General features: G+C 38.1%; 1 protein-coding gene and 1 pseudogene across 1 annotated transcript; both read right to left on the bottom strand.

Annotated features, from left to right (window-relative positions):
* Positions 1-1496: 1496 nt before the first annotated feature.
* On the bottom strand, positions 1497-5818 carry LOC140939028 (uncharacterized; annotated as a pseudogene).
* Positions 5819-14693: 8875 nt separating this feature from the next.
* LOC140938023 (uncharacterized) lies at positions 14694-23046 on the bottom strand. The gene is made up of 2 exons (XM_073387572.1): positions 23009-23046; positions 14694-15558 (listed from the first exon to the last, which is right to left on the bottom strand). The coding sequence occupies exons 1-2, from the start codon at positions 23044-23046 to the stop codon at positions 14694-14696; spliced, it is 903 nt and encodes a 300-aa protein (XP_073243673.1).
* Positions 23047-23114: the final 68 nt, after the last annotated feature.

The following is a 23114-nucleotide window of genomic DNA, read 5'->3' as shown; positions in this document are numbered from 1 at the left end:
AAATTCAAGATGCCCGCCATCAATGGTAAGACGCGCTCTATCTTGACGATCTCACAAAATATGCGTTGTAAATATAAGATTCTTTAGCTCAATGGAGATTTGGAGATTGTTTTTGTTTGATTCACCATTTTCAATTGCCCATAATGTAATGCGCCTACCATCTTGTTTAGCTCCCCCCACCCCGCTCCCCCCCCGCCCCTCTCCCCCCAGTGAAATTGGAAACAACGGTCGTGATAAATCTTGGGAGGTGAACAAGGTGTATTAAGCCGCAATGTGACAATGGTGAAAGTGTTTTTTCCCTCTTTAAATCACGCAACCCGATGACCGGAAGGTGAACGGAAGGCTCCTAAAGTTAGAAAGTAAAGATTTAACGATTTCTTTGTTTCAGTTGGTTGAAAAGTTTGTTGCTTTCGCCTTGTATTTGTAGCTTTAATTTGGTTACTAACGTCGTGGTTGATTCTGATCCGATTCGTGGGTAAGAAAATAAATGAATTTGTCCACCTCATAAAAAGATGAAGTTTCTACCTGAAGAGTGTGACCGGCTTGCATTAAACGAGGTGGGTATCATAAATCACCTCGACCAAAATTTTAATTCAATGCAGTGCACGTATATTCTAAATTAGTAGCATTTACTAACATCGGCAATAAAATTAAATTCCCTGAATATATATTTAATCCCTTAATACATATTCACAGTATACAGTTTATTTAAGATCTTCTGCAAAAAGGTATAAAGTTACATCCCTGGCAACTATGTTTTATTTTTACCATCTGAAATCAGTCGTCACTTCTATTCAGCCAATCTCCTGTTATTTTGCGGCTAGTTTGAGAGTCTGAGTTATATTCCATACGAAAATCATCAATTGTTAATGTCACTCGTGCTGATAATATAACAGCTGGAATAATTCTTCATTTGTTTTAATACAGCGCGAGATATTCTCTTCACGCTTCCGTATGCCAGTGTTTCTAGGATCATACAGCAAATGAAAAAGCAAAATTTTACTAATGCATTAGAATAATGATTATATAAAATATTATCTAATTTTACGGTGGCTTTTTCTAGTTTCTATTGTAATTTATTTTATTTATTTCTTGTTTCAGTCTCATTTGGCAAGGTAAGGCGCTTAATGTCATTTGCGAGCGGAAAAAAACTATTAGTGAGAAACTGAATAGCAAAACTTAAAAAACAAATAAAATAAATTAAAAACCTGTACATTTGTATTTGTATTTGAGTGACTCAACATTATAGTGGTTGATACGGTAAACATGCCTCTGTCGATTTCCGGTATATACTCGCGCGACTAATATACTCGGTCTTTCCCAAATAGTCGCTTAATAAGGAGCTTCTCCCTGAACAAGCCGATTGACTGTTAGGTTTAGTGAGAAGCTTTTTGGCTATTACCAAGAACAGGCAACACAAATCTATTTGTTTTATGGTACTTGAGAAGTTAACCTGTTCAGTTTTCCTGGCATTTCATCAGCATGTTCTGTAAAGATTAATCGGAATAAATAGAACTTGTGCTGAGCGCCGAATCATTAGAGTCCAATTGGTCGGTGCTTGCTCTTCTTCCAAGGCGAAACTGATCTAGATCTTCAAGCCGGAGTTTATCCCCACTCAGCTTTCTCTCTTATTGCCCTTTCAAAACCCTCTTCGACCCTCTTAAGGTCCTTCTTATCGCTTTTAAACCTGTTCTCAATTTCGAGCTTCACGTGGTCGAATTTTAACTTCAATGTTTACATTTCTAAGGAAAAGCACTTTTCCAGCTGTTCTTTTTGATATCTCAAAACAGAGACGTCGTGCTCGTAACCTTGTATTTCCGACTCGAAATTCAACCTCTGTTGCTGAAGAATTCTGCAAAATTCCGCCTCGAGTTTACGTCTGATGCCTCCTTTTCTTTAATAAAACCCTCTTCCATGTCCGACTTTTCCCTCCTAAAAATGTCCATCAACTCATTCTTTTGCTGTTTGAACCTCTGTTCCATGTCAACGATTTACAACGTGAACTGCTGCTCTACTAACTTGGGCTTATTGCCGTAGTGAGAATGCATTTTTGTCTTCTCTTGTTTGAGCGATTTCAACAGCTCCTCTTTATCCAGGCTCATTTCGGCATCTAATATACTTTTAAAGTGCATATCAAGAGGCCTACTCTGGGACCTTAACTCGCCGCGAGATTGTGCGAGCTAATGCGAGTTTAGGCGAGTTAAGGCGAGATAAGGAAAAATTGAGCTCGTCTATCAGTTGCGAGTTTGTGCGAGTTAAGGCGAGTTAAGGGAAAATGATCCATCTTATGTTGAGGTTATAAGGCTTAAAACTTATAATATGCTTTAGTAACATACATATAAAGATGCCTTGGAATCTTTGTATGTCTTATATATATAGTAGGCTCCATGTTGTCCAATTACGAAAAAATTAAACCAAAAATTTCAGATGAGCTCCAAAGTTGAATGAAGCCAAATCTTGTTAATATAAAATTTATTAACTGAAATATTTTCCTAATTGGACAAGCTTAAGTATGGATATGCTAGTGATATGGAGTCCTGTTATTTATTAATTATATAGCAGTTAGACTCCAAACTAGACCATTTGGTGGCTGTATCATAATAATAATCAGTGTCATCATCATCATATATTATTTATTTAAGCTATATAATTATTTGGCAGAGTAATAAATTACCAGTAGTGAGGAAAAAAAATGAAAACAAAACAATCATGAATTGATAAAAAAAAATGTAGCTTTAGTATAAGCACAGGTAGGATATTTTATTTTATTTTATTTATTTTTTTAAATCAATAACAATATTTTTTAATAGGCAGGTGAGCATAATAGGTATCACATGACATGTCATCAATTGTTATCACTAACTCCAGAATTGAAAAAAAAAAAGTTTTTGCAGTCTTTGTCAATGTTCTTCAAAGAACTAGTATAAAAATCCGGGGAAGCTGACGAATTACAACTCAGCTGAGGAAATTTTTACGCCACAATCAATTTTACTGAAATGAAATGAAATTTCTTTCTCCTTGAAAATTACGACTTATCTTTAAGTCTTCCATTTGATCCATTCTCTCCACTTCACTGATGGTTTCCCTTGGAGTCCAGCTCAGTTTTTTTGTTTTCACTGCCAGAAATGATTGCCTTTTCGTTTCCTCGGATAATCTATTCTAATCAAGTCTTGCAAATGAAGGCTGATGCCTTTTCGCAAAGACAGCAGTTCCCATATTTTAGAAACTCCCTCCTTAAACTTGGACAATCCTGTGAGAGACACCTTGATTTCTACAAAAGAAAGGAGGATCAAGCTAACTTGATAGTAAACTCTTGAGGATTCTTAGCATAGCAAAACAGCAAAAAATAAATGACCATATTTTCTGTTCAGGCTTACTTGTTTTTTACAAAATGTCAGAAAGTGTTCATAGTTGTGCAGAGAACTATACCTTAATTAACTTGATTGACAAGAAAACACTCTCTACTATCGGCTTTGTCTTCCAAACTCTTAAGAGCTGTCACCCCTGATCTTTCCTGCTTCGCATTTTTACAAAATGATCACCGGCTCAGGCGTTTTGTGCGTGTTTTCATGTCACGTACGCCACATTGAAGATTCCAACCTAAAACTTGCCAGTGGACTGGGATCAACAAGGCTTTTAAAGAGTTAACGTTGCAAAGGTAAAAGGCTTTAGCTTAGCTTACCTGCATGTGATACATTTTGAAACTTCTCGATTTAACATCAAAAGTTTTGCACTAGTTCTCCTCCTTTTCTTAAGAAGTTTTCCCGTCCATCTTGAAAATTACCCAGAACGCATATCGAGGACAATAGGCTGAGCGAGAGGGCCCTGGGAAGACACGAGTTACCAGTATCTTCTGGGTAATTTCAAAGATGGCGAATGAAGTTGGCTGTCAATGCAAAATATTGTACCTTTAGCAATCCTTTATTCAGTTAAGGGCTAAATGTAACAAGTCTTCTGAATCATGCCTGGGTTATGGTTGCCAGTCTGACTACAATGTAGGCCATACAGGATGTCACGTTGAACCAATGTACAGATCTTCTAGTACGAGGTAAATATTTATAAGAATTATTTATAAGAAATATGGACTGCAATCAGTATGTGGACTATTTAAAGGATTCTCGATTCTGGCTACATCCTAGCCTTTCATTGATGATTGTCAGCTGGAATCCTCATTAAGCTTCATCAGATTATAAGATGATACGTATGCTACTACTCTTCATATGTCATAAACAGCTTGCATGCATTATATTTGCAAAGTAATTAAACTTTCCATTACAAGATCTTACAAGTAAACTTTTTTTGTAAATCATTAACCAGCTTAAAACTAAAAATTTGATATTCTGGTATTATGTTTTTGTATTTCACTCTAAATTCAAGATTTCTTATTTTAAGCCAAAAATTAGAAACAAATCATAGAAGAATATTTTTTCTTCAATTGAGAGATTCAAAGCAATCTTGAATTTAGAGTGTTCTTTGTCTTGCGTAGAAGTGTAAGACTAAAACTTAAACTATTATTTTTTATTTTTTTGAAAACGTTTTCGTGGATTCACTGTTTGTGCTTTTAGTTAATGTCACTTACTTTGTGGACCAAAACACAAACAGTGAATGTGGGATTTGTTAGACCCTGTGACCCCATGCCTCTGGAATTTCTGCCATGCTTAGCATTGAAGCCTTTTCTTAGGCAACGAGTTAGTGCATGTTCAGGCTGTTCCTGGTAGTTCCATTGACAGTCCAGTTGTGACTCCAAGGCATGACAATGTTAAGTAAGAAAAACCTCATCGAATCTTTAGTGGTGAAATACCCTTACCACAGAGGCTATTGGAAATTCCAGAAGGATGGGATTGGTCAAGTACATATTTTTTTAAAGGTAAAAACCCTGTTTTCCTTAAAAATCACTATTTTTTAAACTTTTGAAATTTGTATTCTTTGGCGTCTTCCCTTTATGGAGTAATTGTGAAATTACACTGAGAGTAGGATGAGATATTAAAATTGGTATCCACTTGGCAGTGGCGAGATTGGGCGAGTTTGTGCGAGATAATGCAAGTTTAGGCGAGTTAAGGCGAGATAAGGAAATTTGAACGTAATCTCAAGTTGCGAGTTACGGCGAGTTAAGGCGAGTTAAGGTCCCAGAGTAGGCCTTGCTCGTGATTATAGAGGGTCTCGAGATACGCGTTCTCCTCGAAGTAAACATTCTCCAGATCGCCCAAGCCCAGCGACAATGTCCGCCTCAGCTCATTTTTTACTTCCTCGATTCCCTCAAGCTCTTTGCGAATCTTCGCTTCCATTTCAGCCTTTTCGGCTTTAAATCCTTCCTCTTTCTCCCTTAAAAGTCGCTCAAATTGCGCTCTTAATTCCTTCTTCTCTTTGATGTAATTGTCAAGGAGAGTCTGTTTCTCACGATCCCATGATTTTATCAACGCAGATTTCTCGTCTTCGAAAGACAGCTTGAAAACATGTCTCGATTCCTGAAATTCCAAGCGGATGTTGTCTTTCTCTTTTAAGAAATTCTGTCGCATTTCTTCTTTCTCACATTCAAAGGCTTTTCTCATGCTTTCCTTCTCCACTTCAAAAGCTAAACGCATATCATTTTTCTCGTCTTCGTGGGCGCGATCAACAATCTCTCTCTCTTGCAGAAATCCTCGAACAATTTCCGCCTTCTCCTGAAGAAACCTTCTTTGTATATCAGATCCATCGATCATAGTTAGATTTTCCTCCAAATTTCGTGAACAGTCGCTTTCCATGGTCTTGATTTTATTAACCCAAGAGTGCGTTGTTGGCGAGATCAAAGCACATCACAGCATACAATTTCCTGCCGAGCGATGACCCTTGGTCGAGTCATTTTATTTGGCGTGATAATAACCCAAGACCAATGCGTGCGCAGTTTGCTGACCGCGTTTTCAGTTAATGGGTTAGCCTCCCCCTCCCCCGCAGACATTCTGCGTGCGTCAAGAGATTTTTTGGCTGAAATTAATGATTAAGTCTTGGAAAGTTAACATTTCATTTCATGCTTCACAGCACGTCACAGGAAGCTGACTTCAAGGAATTAATGGAGTGTACTCAGCGATAAAAATACACTATCGCTTCACCGGGTTTTGGACTAAAACAAGATCTTGAAAACCGAATATCATGGAATATACATATGCATGTAGATTAAAAGCCTTGACGCTATCTAGCAAATCTCATTGGTTTTGACCATAAGAAGTCCTTGCTTCTGAAACAGCTGGCGATCAGAACCGAAATTAATCGATAATTTGCCCGAACGAAAAAGCTTTTTTAGGCTAATTTGAACAGCGCCGTTGGTACGCGATGAGCCTTATAAAATATTACTGTCGGTGAAGAATCGCGCAGTAACAAACACCTTTGTTTTGAGAATGTTTACAACCTACGGTGACATCGAATCCCCGGAGGGGGGGACTTCGCATATGAAAAGGGGTGGGGATGCTCGTCGTCTCGCTTAGGGGTGTAAATTTCGGATATTTGTCTCATTTAGGGTGTTCTGGGCAAAACGCCATCATATTTAGCCGTGAAGGTCTTGTTTAGGGTTGCACGCGAAAAAAAAACAAAACAAATAAATATGTATTTGATATGTATATTTTTAATTCGTTTTATTTACTCCATTCATATAATCCAAGTTTTCTCGTTTGTCTGTGTTTTATCATGGTCTCTTTTAGAGGTCAACAAAAGCTTGGGCCACGCCCAGATCGGTCTCCTTTAGGGGTTTAATTCAAAATTTCCGTTGAGCATCCCCACCCCTTTCATATGCGGAGTCCCCCCCCCCCCCCCGGGCATCGAATCACAAAGCGATAACCTTTTCTTAATCTGAAATCGGGTGTAATCGAGTCAGTCTAGTAGGCTGTGACGTTATTAATGACAGATTTCGTTGTCTTTTCATAAACCCAAATCTCCACTTTTTTAAAGGACGGATATATTTCTTTGTTTTCAGTGTGTTTTCCGTCGCCCATCAAATACTTTTGACTGATACAACTGGCGTAATCTGTTTTTTCCTTGCAACACAGGTTCCTGACAAAATTAAAAGATATTTCGAGCGCGCCATGTCAGAGTCAAAATCAATGTTTTTGAAGAAGAGAACACCGCAATGGTCCACTTTTATCAAGTGTGTAACGTCAGTTTTTGCTTTGACGTCATGACATCTGTTTCCTCAAAGATCTAAAGCCTTTTTAAAAATTCTCGAAACAATAGAAATTTATTTAGGATCAAAAATGACTTCAAATAAAGTACTCGTAACTTATGAGAGGTCGACTTGTAGTAATTAGTCAAACCCGCTCGCTGATTCATGCTTTCGAGTTTCGACGGTTTCATCTCGCAAGCGCGTATGAGTAACCAGAGGTCATTCTGAGAGTGTACAGGTTCACTTAAATTTTTTTCTTTTGGTAGTAAAACACGTCTTAATTCTCTGACGTTAGAGCATATTAATGTAACTGGTTTCTGCTGTTTTAAAACTTGTTTTAATAGCCTAACAGTTTTTCATGATCAACTTGTGATTATTCTTTTTGTCTTAACTTTTGATATAAGGCTAGAAAGAGATATTTGTTTGACATGAAGCAGGGATTTAGTCATTTGCAAAAAAGCTAAGTAATTTCTTTGCCAATGGTAAGTTCCTTTGTAGAGAAAGACTTCTAATTAGCAAATATTAAGAAAATGAACTAGAAATAACTAATTGATTGTTGATTGAAATGTGGGCGCGAAAACCAAATCGCTGTTCATCACTTCCGGTAAAGTCTCTAACTGCCGGCCTCAGTGTCACAGTTCGGTAGACTCCCAAACAAAAGAGAAAAAGGACTTCCTGATCGCAGGTTCGGCAAAACAACAGTTTGAAAAGACCAAGTGTCAAAAAAGTTTCATAAAGCATTTTGTCATCGAAAAGAAGTGTTGTCAGAAGCCTTCAATTAATTGAAGGACAGAGAAAAAATTGCATTATGGGTGAAATCAAGAGCTGCGGCATCACCAACTGCGCATCACCCTGGAAGATCTTGCTAAAAACCTTGATCATGGCAAGCACAGCGATATTATTTTGCTTGACTTTGCTAAAGCTTTTGATACACCAACGCCTCCTAAGCCACTACGGCGCACAGGACATAATCAACAAGTGGATTAAAGCTTGGAAGGGTTAAAAATTCGCTTGTGACAAGTCTCAACGAGAACACTTGAGAACATTTTCCTTTTTTCGAGCGGATTTTTCTTGCGTTAATTCCGTGAGATGGGTAAAGGGAGGGGCGGGGGGGAGGGGGCGGGTCCTACGCACGTTATCGCGGACATCAAAAAGTAGAAATAAAGCATCACAGTGATTGAGATTATGTGTTTACGTTTCACGGAAATTTCCGAAGTAAAAGGACAGTGCATGGCTGGACCTGTTCATAATGCCACTGTCTGCAGAGTTGTCGTTGTGATCGTTTTTTATTGAATAAGCTTTGCTCCCTTCTGCGGTAGACTTCTCTAACCGACAGAGTTTTATTTTAATCGAGGATCCTAGACAACGCTTTACGGACTAAGCTTTCAAACCAGAGTTCTCAATAAGCTTCAGTGATGCTTTTTAAGTACCCCTTAAGAGCTTCAAGAGATGAATGCTTACTTTTAATGGGTATTTGAATTCCTTCTTTATTTCCAAGAAAGTCCATGGTTCCTACAGCTTTGGGATGTACATAATACATCATTCCTGCTAATTTGAAAATTTGCTCATTTTCACTGTCTGCCATTGCAGACCATTGCACCCTATATCCCCATGCGTGTTGGTTTCATAGTAATGAGAGCTGATTGGTTGAAAAATGCTGACGTCACGGAAGTCGTTTCCCAGCTCGGGATCGCAGACGATATTTTCTCGGCGGGTGAGACACACAAGAGCTGACAAAGGCGTCTAATCTCGCAGGCTAGGTCATGAGTAAAAATAATAACGACTAGTCTTTTAAGACACTTTAAAAAAGTTCATTTGAACTTCCACCAATTTTTTTTTTCCAAAATGTTAAAAATCATGAATATCCCATAAAATGTTTTAAAGCTCACATACTATACGACAAGCAAACCATTCAGAATTTTGTTAACTTTGAAAAACGTCTTTCCTACGGATAATTGGTTCTAAAGCTTTCTCTGATTGGTTCTAGCCAATCATAAGCAAGTACCGCAAGTGCATGATACTTTTTGGTCAGGCGTTATAACTCGAGCATAAATCAGACTGATTAATTATCTTGCAAAGAAAAGTTATAGGCAGGCATACCACGTTCCAAGAATATAGCGATGTTTAACAGCAACAAAGTCTCTAAAGATGTTTTTATGCCTTGAAAAGAGAAAAAAAATTTCGCAAGTATCATATCAATCAATCCTAATTTACAGGCACAATAGTGAAAAGAACCTTTAGATAAAAAAAAAAACACCCTTGAATCTGCATGAGTTGTTAATTGGCCGCAGTTTAGCTTAAGATGTTTGGGTGTGGAAAGCATCTTTTATACAGATAATACATCTAACCGAGTTTTTGAAAACGAACCTAACGAAACTTGTAGTAAAAAGGGCCAAAAGGCAGGTTTTTTGCGCCCGATAAGCTGGAAAATCACACCAGCGAAGGAAAAGGAGAGGAAAAATAGAAAGAGCGAGGAGGAAGAAAGGAAGTGAAGAGACAAAGGGAATGGTAGCATTCCTAGCTTTTATATTGGCTACTTCATAGATTTTTGACACACCCTTACTCACGTTTCTCTGGAATGCCACCAGAGGCCCCGTATATCGGCACATTGGACACATAAGATCAATACAAAAACAAACCTTTTAAAGTTTTCTTTATTCCCTTGCACCTAAAAAACAACGGTGACGCATGGAGTTGTTCAGCTACGGCAACTACGGCGAGTCGGAGTCGCAGTGATAAGCGGAGTCATAAGAACGCTTATGACCTAGTGAATATAAAAAATGATGAGCACGACGGAATCGGAGTCAGAAGAATCAGAACGTTTCCATTTTCTTCCGACTCCGCCGCTTACGTTCCGCTTATGATCAAGTGAAAACCAGATTGTTGGAATCGGAAAGAGAAGCGGAAGGATAAACCAATCACGATTCACTTTCCAACGCTTTGTGATTGGTTTATTCTTCCGCTTCTACTTGCGTCTCCGACGACCCAGTTTTCGCTTAATCGTAACGACGGAGTCGTAAGCGGAATCAAGACGCTGTTTTCGCTACATCGTAAAGTTCTACTCTTCTGATTACGAATCTGAATTAGACTCCGTCGCTAGTGTAAAACCAGCCTTAAAATTAAATCTCTGCTTTGGGCCTTTCTCTCGCTTAACAGTTGCTACAATGGCAACCACAAGCTTAGAATTCAGTTACAGGGCGTTTCTTTACCCACTCCATTATTTCGTGCACATTTAAAACCCGTTTATAATACTCCACCAAGAGCGGGAACTTCTCAAGTTCTCCAGGAACATTTTCCTTGCCTTTGGAAAGAAAGTTGTTAAAGAAGTCAAAGAAAGTGACGTCGGCATAGCATCGGATAAGAAACAGAAAGAAATCGTAGTTACGCTTGAGGCGTAGGATTGGGGTAACCCTTCTTCTGCTTGTGATAAGCCTCATGCTATGTTTTAGGCTGTATTTACGCTATGTAGCTGGATAGCTACAGTTGTGATTGATTTATCATTTATTAGTGAATAATAATAGGGGGAGGGGGGTTTAAAAAAGAGGGGGAGGTATTCACTTTCTTCCCCTTAAAAGGAGGGGCTTATTAGAGAGGGTAGCCTGCGAGCAAGCTCTCCATTTTGGGGATATCGTAAACTTCGCTCGCCCAAATAGGAGAGCTTGCTCGCAAGCTAGAATCCCATGTTTGCCGTTTGCCGTAAACGCAATGCTTAATCTCTCTAATAAAGAGCTTGAAAAAGCAGTAAACGAATATCCATCGGCGCTGCCTGGAAAGGGGCCTTAAAATAAGGTAACGTATCAATTTTGAGGGTGATAAGTCCAAGGAAAGCGACAATATTGCTCCACAAAGTCTACACAAAATTGTACAGACTTTTGTATGGTACGGGGAGGGTAACGAACTTACAGCTTTTCATGTGGCTACATGTGGCTAGTGCTTTGTAGAATATTACATTTAAACATTTAAATTTGTTTAGTATATACTAAAACAGTGGATAGCGTTTTTCGCGCGCTCTGATTGGCTACTCAATCAGTGAATATCCTGCACTATTCACTGATTCACCTCCAGTTCCTCCGAGCGAGCGACGCCAAACTCGCGTAAGTTGCGAGCAAAATGCCTTCCCGGTTTGCTGCCGTAAGCAAACAAAGAAATTTCACAACTAATCAAGCAAGCTGTTTCCGAAATACACGAAGAAGGTGACGAAGTTCGGATTGGAAGTTTTAATAGGTAAAACTTTGACTTTTTGACACGAATTTATCGATAAAACCGGTGAAAAAGTTTTTTTGTTTACAAATGCAAATTAAGTTTAAGTCTTGCGTTAATTTATTTAGTTGAGTTGTTCATAAATAAGCTCAAAACTAAATTTAATAATCTTTTTTTATAGAATGATTTTAAATACAAAAAGAATTCACAACTCCTTTTGAAGAAATTTTCCCGCAAGAGCTAAACAAATGCCTTCAAAAGTTTTAATTGTCGGCAAGAAAAAGCGACGGCCGCGGCCGCCCGGTCATTACGCGCCAAAATTGTAATCGTTGGCAACAGTGTTTGAGTTAAAAATCGTCATTTTTGTGCTCAATTATCTCACTGTTTTAGTATATACTAAAACAATTATTCACCTCAGTGTCGGTGGCTAGTCGTGGATATTTACCTCACTGCTTGGCAGTTCGGTAAATAGCCAGGACTAGCCACCTCCACTTCGGTGAATAATTGTTATATAAACACGATAGTCAGTCATTAAGGAAAAAAACTTCCTACAGTTTTGTAGGTAATGAAATTATATTTCAAATTATTACGTTTAAATCAAAGAGAATATACAAAAGGCTGTCAAGGCAATAATAATTGAGTGTTACAACAAATCAACCGAGAAAAGTCGTATGACGTGACCCTTTAATAATGCGCCTAATTTGAGGGAATCCTCATTCTAGAATCCGGGGAATTTTTCCTTAACGAATCCTGAATCCGGGAAATTTTTGCTTGTCGAATCCGGACTCCTGGGCCAAGCTCCACTGACAGAGACTGAAACCTGGTATCTGGAATCAGGAATCCACGTCATGGAATCCAGAATCCAAGACTGTCCAGGATTCCCTTACATGCGGTGAGATAATATAAACGAAAAAAATTTACTGGATCACAATTCGTCGCCAAAACACATCCAAGTGTCACGCTTGACCTTGAAGTGGTTCTTAAGTCTTTCTTTTACTGTTTATTAGCCAACCTTTAGTTCTACATTCCTCGAGTTATTCAACTTCAACTTCAACTTCAACTTTATTCAATTCACTTTCAATTTACAATTACACGATAGTTTCCACCCGCGTATAGGAGAGCCTAATCGAGGCGGGGGAAGAGACACACAAATTTAAAGAAAGAAAAGAAAAAAAGAACTATTTTACAAACAGTACCAGCTGTCGCAAAATAAAAACTATAGTATGTATTAAGCTAATTTAATTGCATTATGATTTACACAGAGAATATAAATTTAGCTGTGTTCGTGAGCTAGTTAAATTTAAGTTGATGCATGATTTCAGTGATTTCAAGATAGTCATCAGATTTAGATAAAATTTCAAAGAGCTTATTCCTTATCTTTTTCCGAAAGGTAGATTTTGGTAAGTTTCTCATATCTGAGGGTAAAGAATTTCAAATTTTTGGTCCAACTCTTAGAAAAGAACTACGCATTTTTTCAAGCCTTGAGTGTTCGGTATAGAAATCATCATTGAGAGAAGATCGGGTAGGATATGAGTGCACCTCAGAAATCCTAGTAAAGGCTCTCTTGATATTTTCAGGTGCAGAATTGTTAGCAACGTCCCACATGATACTACAAAGACAATCAAAGTAAATAAAGGATAGGGGAAAGACTTTTGATTTTAAGAAAAATGGTACAGCATGTTGCTTATAATCCGTAAAGTAAATCAGGCGTAGGGCTCGTTTTTGAATTAAGAGTATCTTATTTAAATACGTTTTAGGTGCAGAGCCCCAAGCACAGATGCCATAATAAAGATAGGGGTTGATAAGGGCTTGATAGATATTTTAGAGGGGACGTAATGGAATACTATGTCTAAGCTTTGCTAGAATTCCCACGATTCTACTTATTTTTAAACAGATTAGATTAATATGCTTTTTCCAGGAAAGTTCATAATCAATCAGAACACCAAGGTATTTGACAAAATCTTTCTTTTCTAAGGTATTCAATGCATTTATAGCTGGATCATAAGCTTTGATGGAGGGATTATATGTTAAACATTTCTGAGGGAGGACGGAAAAGCACGTAATTAGACTTTTTGAAATTAAGGGTTAGCTTATTGGCTAAAAGCCAGTCACTGACGTTACTTAGTTCAGAATTAACTATCTGTTCAAGATTATGGAGGTTCTTGTTTGCATAAATAATGCTTGTATCATCAGCAAATAAATAAAACGAAAGATGCTTTGAAGAATTTGCAATGTCATTCACATACAATAAGAATAAAAGTGGGCCCAGCACAGAGTCCTGTGGAACTCCATACAAGGTTGTTTCACTGTTGGAAATATAAGAGCCATTTGAAGTGGTTTCTTTCCTATAGGTTAGGTAAGATCGGAACCAATCATTAACAATACCTCTGATGCCATAAAAATCAAGTTGTTGAAGAAGAATATAGTGATCAACAGTATCAAAGGCTTTTTTCAGATCTATAAAGAGTCCACAGGTGAATTTACCACTATTCATATTACTCTGAATTGTATTAACAATATCCAGAATTGCATGTTGAGTATTATGACCACTCCTAAAGCCATATTGGGAGTTAATCAATATATTGTGCTTAATGATAAATTTACTGAGTCTCTGATACATTAGTTTTTCAAATATTCTATGGAATATAGACAAAAGAGAAATAGGCCTGTAATTGCTTGCGCAGGACTCATCATCATCTTTATAAACTGGCACAATCTTGGCAAGTTTTAGTTTGCTGGGATGTTTACCTTGGAGGACAGATAAATTGTAAATGTTAGCAAGTGGCTGGCCAATAATGTGTTTGCAGCCTTTTAGGATTTTAACAGGACAAGAGAACATGCCATAAGACTTGTAGAGGGGCAAGGCCTGAATTTGGGCACTGACATCATTGGGAAAAATGGATTCAAAGTTAAAAGAGTTTGGCAAACGGTTGTTAGTGAGATATTCATTAAATGAGTGCTTAGAAGGTGGTAGTTTGGAAGCAAGGTTATGTCCAACACTAGCAAAATGCTTATTAAGCACATTTGAGATTTCACTAGGGTCAGTTGAGAGACTACCATCAGGTTTTTTAATAACAGAAATTTGGTTTATTTTCTTCTTGGAGGTAGATATTAGGTTATTAATCCCTTCCCAGGTTGCCTTCATATTATTAAGATTTAGTTCGAAAAAGGAGTTGTAGTAATTCCTTTTACTTAAACGAGTTAACAGTGATAATTTATTACTATTATTATTTTCATTTTATTTCCTTCCTTTGCATTATACTTCCTCGTGTTTTGCTCTGTTAACTAAAAACTGCATTGCTCTCAGCGAATTAGAGTCCAGAACATGTATATGAATTCATTAAAGAACTAACCTTTGGTCTTGTTAAATTTTAGTGCGGGCCCATTGTTTTTGAGCAAGAATCATTTTCCGCTGAAGTTCTAGTTTCAATTGCCGCCGCAGTTCATCTTCCTTTCGTTTAAAGCTGAGCTCCATGGCATTCTTTTCCCCTGCGAAAATTTTCGCAAGTTCATGTTTTTGAATTCTCAAACTATCAAGACCTTCTTTGAGGACTTCAATGCTCTGCAGCAGATAAGCTCGCTCAAAAGAGTACTTCAATTCACATTCGTCTTCCACGACTTTGCGCAAGGAGGCTTTGTCCTGCTGAAACCTTTCTGACATCGCAGCTTTTTCTCTCTCAAACGATCCTAACAAGATTTCTTCTTGTTTCCGCAGGAGAGTCAAAAGTTCCCTGTTGTCCGCTATATTAAAGACGTTGTTACAGCAACTGCTTGCAGTTCCATTCGCTGTTGACTTTGTAATGGTGTCAGGGATTTCGTTCTCGTTTCGCAAGCCCAGGAGATGGAATGCATCGCGATGAACGTGTCTAGTGAAAAGGTCGAATGATCTCCTCAGATCACAAAGTTCGTTCCGAAAGAAGTCTTTTTCCTCTGTAAGAACTCTAATAAGCTCGTCTTTAGCTTTAATGATCTCATTATACTCATTCCTCACTCTCTTTTCAAAGTCTTCTTTCTCTTCAGCAAATTCTTTCTCCATTGTCTCTCTCACTTGTTCCAGTTCGTCTTCAAATTCCTCCATTTGTCGCCGCAATATTTCGTCAAATTCTGTTTGACACGAAGATTCTTTGGTGTCTGTAATCTTTTTTCCATTGCTGGCATTTTTATCAGAGTTATCAACCTCTTCTTTGAAACAGGAAAACTTTTCTCTTTTACTCTCTGTCTCATACTTGCTGGATTTGAAACGTTCGCTTTTGTTTTCCACTGAGTTTTTCTTTCACTTTCTCCCTGGGAGGCTATAAATGGCCGAGAAAAAAATTGTATCGAGATTATGCTACCAGCAAAATGCAATTTAGAATAAGCTGTGTTTATAATTCATTTTCCTTTCGCCGGCAAGAGAAGTTCCATTGGAGTTCACTGATTTTAGTAGTGCTTACTTTAAGGATCTTGCGCCAGTAATTATAAACGACAGGTGCGAGATTAGTTTGTTTATAGTTTGTATTCCAAGACTTTTGTTTGAAAACTAAAACTACCTGTATATTATGCAAAGTAATTTGCGTAATACAGGTCGAAACCCCCGACCCCTGGTGGTCTAAGACAATCTCGCTGATAAAAATTTCATAAAGTTTTACTTCGCAAGCGTATCACCCTCATTTGAATTTCTGCTCAATTATTTTGTTTAGTCAGCTTTTTGATGAAAAAGACATCGATTGGTGCAACCAGTCAAGAGTGAACAGAAACTCTTGTTTTTTGATCTTGTCCTACATCGGAAAACTATTTTGGGCTACATTAGTTGCATTTCAGCCCGCTTTTAAGTCAGTTGAGGTCGTTTAAAAACCCCCAAAACTGGCCAATGTCCAATATTTTAATCATATCTGTCGCAACTTAGCAAAAAGCGCCCTTCAACTTGTACCGTACCACACGCTTAAGATGTAGAATTTAGCTTTAAACGTACTAAGTAAACTTTTTATTGGAATGCAACAGTTTTTGGACGGGATTCTTCTAAATTACAACCAAATGAAGCAAAGGTAGAATTCTTCGGCCTATAAGCTTCCAAATTGTGCTGTCTAAATTGCCACTGATTACGACGGTTTCTCAATAAAATAGGCGCAAAGGACGGCGGGATTGTAAATGATGGAGGAACGTCTTCCACCGTGGGAAGCTAGTGGACACGGGATAATCGCGGACGAAATTATTGCAAGCATAGTTGATCTAAAGAAGAACAAGAGAGCCAATTCCGTCCTGTCAAGTCTACTCCCGTACCAGAATGGAAGGCTATAAATGACACCAGTTTTAGTACCCAGCGGTTTTGAGTGAAAACATGGCAGGTACGACGTGTATGGGGGTGTCTATGAAGGCAACTAAAGCGTTTGAAGGATACCGTAAATAAGCCCCTTCATGTAAAAGCCCCTCCAAATATAAGCCCCCTAAAGTCGTATCGTCAAAAACCCTCCGTTAAATCGCCCCTCCAAATATAAGTCCCGGCCCCGTACTTGGAAATAGCCCTCAAATACAAAGTAAAACAAAGCAAGGCTAGCCCAATTGATTTTGAAACGCAAATTTCCATACGCAGATAAGCCTCTCCGAATATAAGCCCCTCAAAAAGGGCCTTTGAAGAATATAAGCCCCGGGGCTTATTTTCGAAATTTTACTATATATATGTGTCGGTAAATTTTCGTCCCCATACAATACCTATCTACTAATAGCCTCGGTGCCCAGTGGTGATGAGTTTTGCGGGCTCATAATCCTCAGATGTTATTACATGTAACCTTTCCTTGCGCCTTTCTTTTTCCTATCATAACTTTTCCTGCTTCGCTTATTAAAAAGAAAACGACTAAAATCAAACCTTTAATTTGCTCTGAATATTATGCTGATAAATAAATGAATAAATAAAGTAAGAAACATTTTTTTTTCTTTTATTAAGGCTCGAAAAAGCAAATACCCGTCGTTCGACAGGTTATCATCAGATTTTCCCAATTTATAAGATAGTGCATATGAACAGTTTCAACTTTCAGGAGAATTCGAACCTGTATGTTTAGCCTGCGAGCAAGCTCGACTCCATTTCGAGTGCGACTGTTGCGCAGCAAGGCTGGCTGTTCTTCACTTGCACATCTTCTTTTGTGTCCCACTCGCGCGCGACTTTTCGCAATGAGCTTCCTCGCAGGCTACTGTTACGGGCGCCCAACGACTTTTTCTGTAAAACAACTGTTCGAAGGAGCAATATTGTCTAGAAATTTGTTGAGCTCAAGAAAGGCTAAAAATTCTGGACAACTGCCGTTCCTATTCGTATAAGGTATTCGGAGTTTACAACGATTTTCTCATTTTTTTTTTACCAACATATTGTAATCATTATTAGAAAGGTCTCCTGAGAATTTCCATATAAAGTACGACTACTCCATGTCCTCTATTTTTCGATCAGTCGACCCATCATGGTAGCTAACAGTTTCAGGTGAGACGAAAAAGCCTCCAAAAACTTTCGAGACGACCAAAATTCCCATAAGATACTCCTGACTTAATTGGAACCATTCGGTCGTTGCATTTGGTGTCTCTGTACTGTATATCCTCAATCAAATTCACATGACGTTACAATGTTACCTATCAAACCCGCAACGGCAATAACTATTATTGAGCTATTTTGAAAAAATAGCTCATATGTCAGTGGTGTGAGCGTATGTATCTTTGTGGCTTTGTATCTTTGTGGCTTTGTATGTTGGGATGTTTGTTGCAAGAGCCAATTAGGTTGAAGGTACTATGAGTTGATGCTTAGGAACCAATGAGATCTTGGCATCTATTTAAACATGGCATTGGTAAAGGTCGAACAAGGGCACTTTGAGACCGCCATCTTGATCCTTCACAATTTTTTCGTCTTTTATTACGGGTACAGGTGTTTGGAAGCATTATATAAAATATCTTCATGATTCAAACGCTGTGAACAGTGATGCAACTGTTTAAGGGTTCATATTTAAGTGTGGATGCTGCTTCGAGGCATTTCTGATCTAATTCGGCTATCGGTACAACGCACGTCAGTGTGAGTTCTGTTTCACCTGCTACAACTGGGTAGAGTATAAAAGATTATATATTTTCAAATCTCTTCCAATTAAGCAATAATTGATATTTAGATATAGACTTTTATTCGAAAGTATGCGCCCTATAAAATGTGGTTTTAGAAGTTTAAAAGGCAGCTTAGTTTTTTGAAAGCTGTATCGAGTATTGTTAATCCTGTAAACAAGCTTTAAAAATATTATTCTCTCGCTTACAAAGTTCAACCGACCTTTTTCTTTCTATTTAGTAAAGATGCGTAACTTAAGTAGAAAAAGTGGTGTTAGGGAATAAAATTGGAGGAAGCTAGTTGACACAATAATCATGATATAAGTAGAAATATATTTCGGCAGTTTGATAATTTTCTTGGAAGTTAATAAATGTTAGGCTATCAACCTTGACCTTGCATGAAACATAATTTAATTGCAGATGTTGTAGTAAAGCCGAGGTGATTTCTTAAAATCGGTTAAGAAAATTTTGTAACATCTTCACATGCAAATTGTGTGCATGAGTTATTTTTATAATTCTGTTTACTAGATTACTGTGTGATAACTCGAATTCCCTCACGTACGAACGACGAAAGGGGGCAAAGTCCGACACTTTCACGTGCCAGCTGTGTGACTGTACATCACATGCAGATTGGCTTTTCACAATAATAATAGTAACTTGGACGTATGAAGACCTGTTTCATTTAGTAACCAATGCCTTAAAAAAGGCTCTTGTCTTTTAGGAAGCAATAGCTTTTAAACATGAAGAAATAAGTTGTCGGAGTTAAAGACCGTTTCACAAAATTTTGTTAATAAATGTTAGGTTATCAACCTTGACGTTGCATGAAACATAATTTAATTGCAGATGTTATAATGAAGCCGAGGTGATTTCTTAAAATCGTTTGAGAAAATTTTGTAGTGAAGAATTTGCCTTTTTTTAACGTACGAATTGTAAAAGGGCCAAAGACCAACACCTTCACGTGCAAATTGTGTGCGTGAGTTATTTTTATAATTCTGTTTACTCAGCTAGTTTACTGTGTGATAACTCGAATTCCCTCACGTACGAACGACGAAAGGGGGCAAAGTCCAACACTTTTACGAGCCAGCTGTGTGACTGTACATCTCATGCAGATTGGCTTTTCACAATGATAAATAGTAACTTGGACGTATGAAGACCTGTTTCGTTTTGTAACCACTGCCTTAAAAAAGGCTCTTGTCTTTTGAGAAGCAATAGCTTTTAAAACATGAAGAAATAAGTTGTCGGAGTTAAAGACTGTTTCACTGAGTAGAATCGCACGTGAAAACCTCGTGAATTATGATGATGCAACCATCTACCACAGTGATAAAAATCCTAGTATTTCGTAACTATTCAGTATTCGATGAGTCACATTTTGGCTTAAGAAACTCCGAGGAAACCTTAGAGTTTTCCTTCTAATCAACGTTTGGTGAGTAGAAATTTATTTCACTTTAACGATTTGTTTAACTTGCACCAGATGTAAGAGGGAAAGACAGAGGAAAGTGAATATATAGCTTGAGGATCGACTCAGCTGAGCGTTTCGCGTTTTCATTTTGTACCGCAATACACAATTTCGCACAAAAACCTAATCTACATTTAGGATGAAAGAGGTAGATTGATCACTCTTGGTAAGGTTACACCGAAGCATTAAAGTTACACTGAAGCATTCAAAATAGCTCATGCACGTTTAACGTCTCTATGTTATAGATTTAGCCAGGGCTAAAAGCGAAGCTCTCGTTAATGTCTATAGGTACTCAAACAAAATATAAAATCGTGTAATGCAAAGCGGCGACGGCAACAAAAACAGCCAAAAAAATCAGTAATTAGCAAAGAAACAAATTTGCACCTGCAGCACACTTTTTATGTACATTTTTTTGCCATTGTTTTGCACGACTATAACGAGAAATTTCTAGAAACTTCCTAATTACACGTTTTATGGGGGAAATGTTGTATGTGCTCCTGTCCACTTTTTTTTTCGCTGCCGCCCATTTTCACCTTGGTATTTCTCATTTTCTCACCACTGCTATAAAGTTTTCATGTTTTTCTTCCAACAAAATTGATCTCTTTTGTTTTTTATCTCTTTTTCTAGCTCTTTCTCTGTTTTCCACGTCAATGAAGACATTAAAATTAAGTCGAAAGAAAGAATCGTCTTTGTTGTTGTTGTTGTTGTTGTTTATCTCTAAAAGTCCGGGTGGCTATGCAATTTACTGTCGAAAGGCGAGGGTGCTTGAAATGCAAAATTTCACCCCAGCTTACATGAAGGGTACACGTACCTGCGGCCGGACGGACGATTTTCTTAAGTCTGGTTTTCACCAGCGCATAAGCACAAGCACATGTGCAAGCAAGTCAAAACTGGGTCGACATAAGCATAAGCACAAGAAAAACGGACAAGTTCGTTTTTCTTGTGCTTGTGCTTATGCTTATGTCGTAGCTTTGATTAGTGAAAATGGGGTCGACATAAGCTCAAGCACGAGCACAAGGCCGTGCATTAATCATAGATCACTTTGACCAAGAGAGAATGATCTAAGACAGCGAATCCCCCATACATGACCCTCTTTCCATGAAAATTATTTTCAATCTAAATCTTGGTTCTGTGTCATACTGCGTGGTTATTAAAACTTGGCGGGTAATTGATTTCACTGCCGATCACGTACAGCAAGGGATATGACGTGCAAACTTGATATTACTTTCGTCGACGAGTCAAAGGATTTATACGTGGAATAATCTGGCCAGAGTAGCTGACGAAGATCAAAACGGTCCTGACTTGTGGGAGTTTGCCGAAGAAAGAGGTTCCGATTCGGCGAAAACTGCTTATTGAGGTCTTCGCTACATCAATATATAAAAAACCAACATCCCACTGCAAAAAACCACAACTGTCTCTTCCGGCGACATCCACGCACACCCGCGAGCTGTGATACCGTGGTTTCCATCCAACCGTGGACACTAAACGAGAAAATGGGTTAAAAGTGGGTTCAAACATGAACGTTTAGCCGCCAAACATTTGAATTTTGTGAGGACGCTAGACAAATGTGGGCACACCGCTCAGTATAAAGAATTGACCGCAACCGGAAACCGCGCATCAAAACTCTCTGGCATCCAGGTTAGCGACTGTTTACGTATTATAAAAACAGCTTGAAGCATCTGACCTGATTTGTGTTTGCACAGCGAAATATTCATCGCAAGTATTAGACGTTAGGAAGAAGTAATGCAGTTTGAAACTCTCAAGAATAATTCTTAAAAGCAAAGGTACTGTTTCTGAACGAAAAATGTTCCTGGAAAAAGAGAAAAAATATCTTGTACATTTGCATAAACATTTGAAGCCAGCCACTTATTAAAGGTTTCGTGTTTCGCGCGTGATAACTTTTACCTCTGGTTTTCACAGTGTGTTAGAATTCAATATTCGTTACTTTAAATGAGGCTACCAGCCGTTAGAAAATCTCAATCTTTAATCTCAAAGTGAAATTTTGACTCCAATACTGCAATTCCTTTGTAAATGAAATTCATTCCCGAATTATCAGGGGAAAGCGCTGACCAAAGACATGTCAACAACAGGAGCCCATGGGTATTGGCTCCTGGCACTAATAATTACTATAATGGCTGTCAAACTTCAAATGTTTGGCGGCGAAACATGTCACGTTTACGTCGAAGTAGACCGCGCGGGTCACGGAAACAACAGACAAAAAAAAACCTTCGCAGCACGCGCGCGAACTTAAGATAAATTTAAAAAAATTATCATGGGGCACAGGGATTCGCTCTCTTAGCTCATTCTCTCTTGCTTTGACCCAGGCCTCATCCGAACGTATGAAAAGCAATATGGCGGACGCTTCGTCCGCCATCTTGTTTATCATTGGGTTTAGGAGAGCTGGAATCGAGAATTGAGTCAAATATGCCATTCTACGCTTGCGTATGTCCTTATGCTTATTCTTATGCGCTAGTGAAAACCAGGCTTTAGAACCAAAATTTATTGGATGCATATATAACTCAATTTTCTTACCCATGGTGCTCCGCTACGCGCGATTCCCGCGCGCGAGAGCTCGGCTATTAAGGTTACTTGTTTTCTATTGACTCTTGTAGGGACAAAAGTAAAAAATAAAAAGTATTTTCTTTTTCCAGACTAATCGATTTTAGTCTATCTTGACCGCATATTTCCAACTGAGAAATGTGGTATTGTGCGCCAAAAAAAAAAATTATTGTTTTATGCGAAAATGTTCTCTGTTCCTATTTTTTACCTGGCTGGGAATTGCAATATATGTTTATTCAAAATTATGTTTTCGTCATTTTGAACCGACTATATTTTCCGAGATTTAGAAGCACACCATAGTGGAAATTGCTATTAAATGCAACTTGGTTAATACTCATTATATTTTTATAATACTAATAAAACATTAATTATTATTTTCTTTATCCTGGCTAATCAGCTTTATCCTCACCTGGCCGCAGTACCCTAACTGAAAATCGTGGTGCCCCGCTTCAAAAAAGGGCAGTGTTATTGCAAAAGCTGTCTTTCTACCTTATCTTCATATTTGACTTTGATTTTGGTAAATAAGCGTAAAATATTTATTACGAAAAAAAATAACACTTCGTCTGATTTGACATTTATTTGCTGGGTTCACATGTGTTAATCTGAATAAATCTCAATACCATTTCCCTCCCACTTGTTCGAACACTGCTGGTGGCATAACCTCAATCTAACTAATTAATCTAACATTACCATTCTGAATCTTAGCCTACTCTGTATTCAATCTCC

The sequence above is a fragment of the Porites lutea genome, chromosome 5 (assembly GCF_958299795.1).
Source record: "Porites lutea chromosome 5, jaPorLute2.1, whole genome shotgun sequence".
Taxonomy (NCBI): domain Eukaryota; kingdom Metazoa; phylum Cnidaria; class Anthozoa; order Scleractinia; family Poritidae; genus Porites; species Porites lutea.
This window is presented reverse-complemented; position numbering and strand designations above follow the sequence as displayed.

Bases quoted from the DNA above. Each gene is read 5' to 3' on its own strand.
- LOC140938023 (XM_073387572.1), bottom strand. From the start codon at position 23,046: ATGCCACCAGCAGTGTTCGAACAAGTGGGAGGGAAATG. The intron at 15,559-23,008 runs GTATTGAGATTT...TTTCAAATCCAG, and splicing joins GAACAAGTGGGAGGGAAATG to CAAGTATGAGACAGAGAGTA.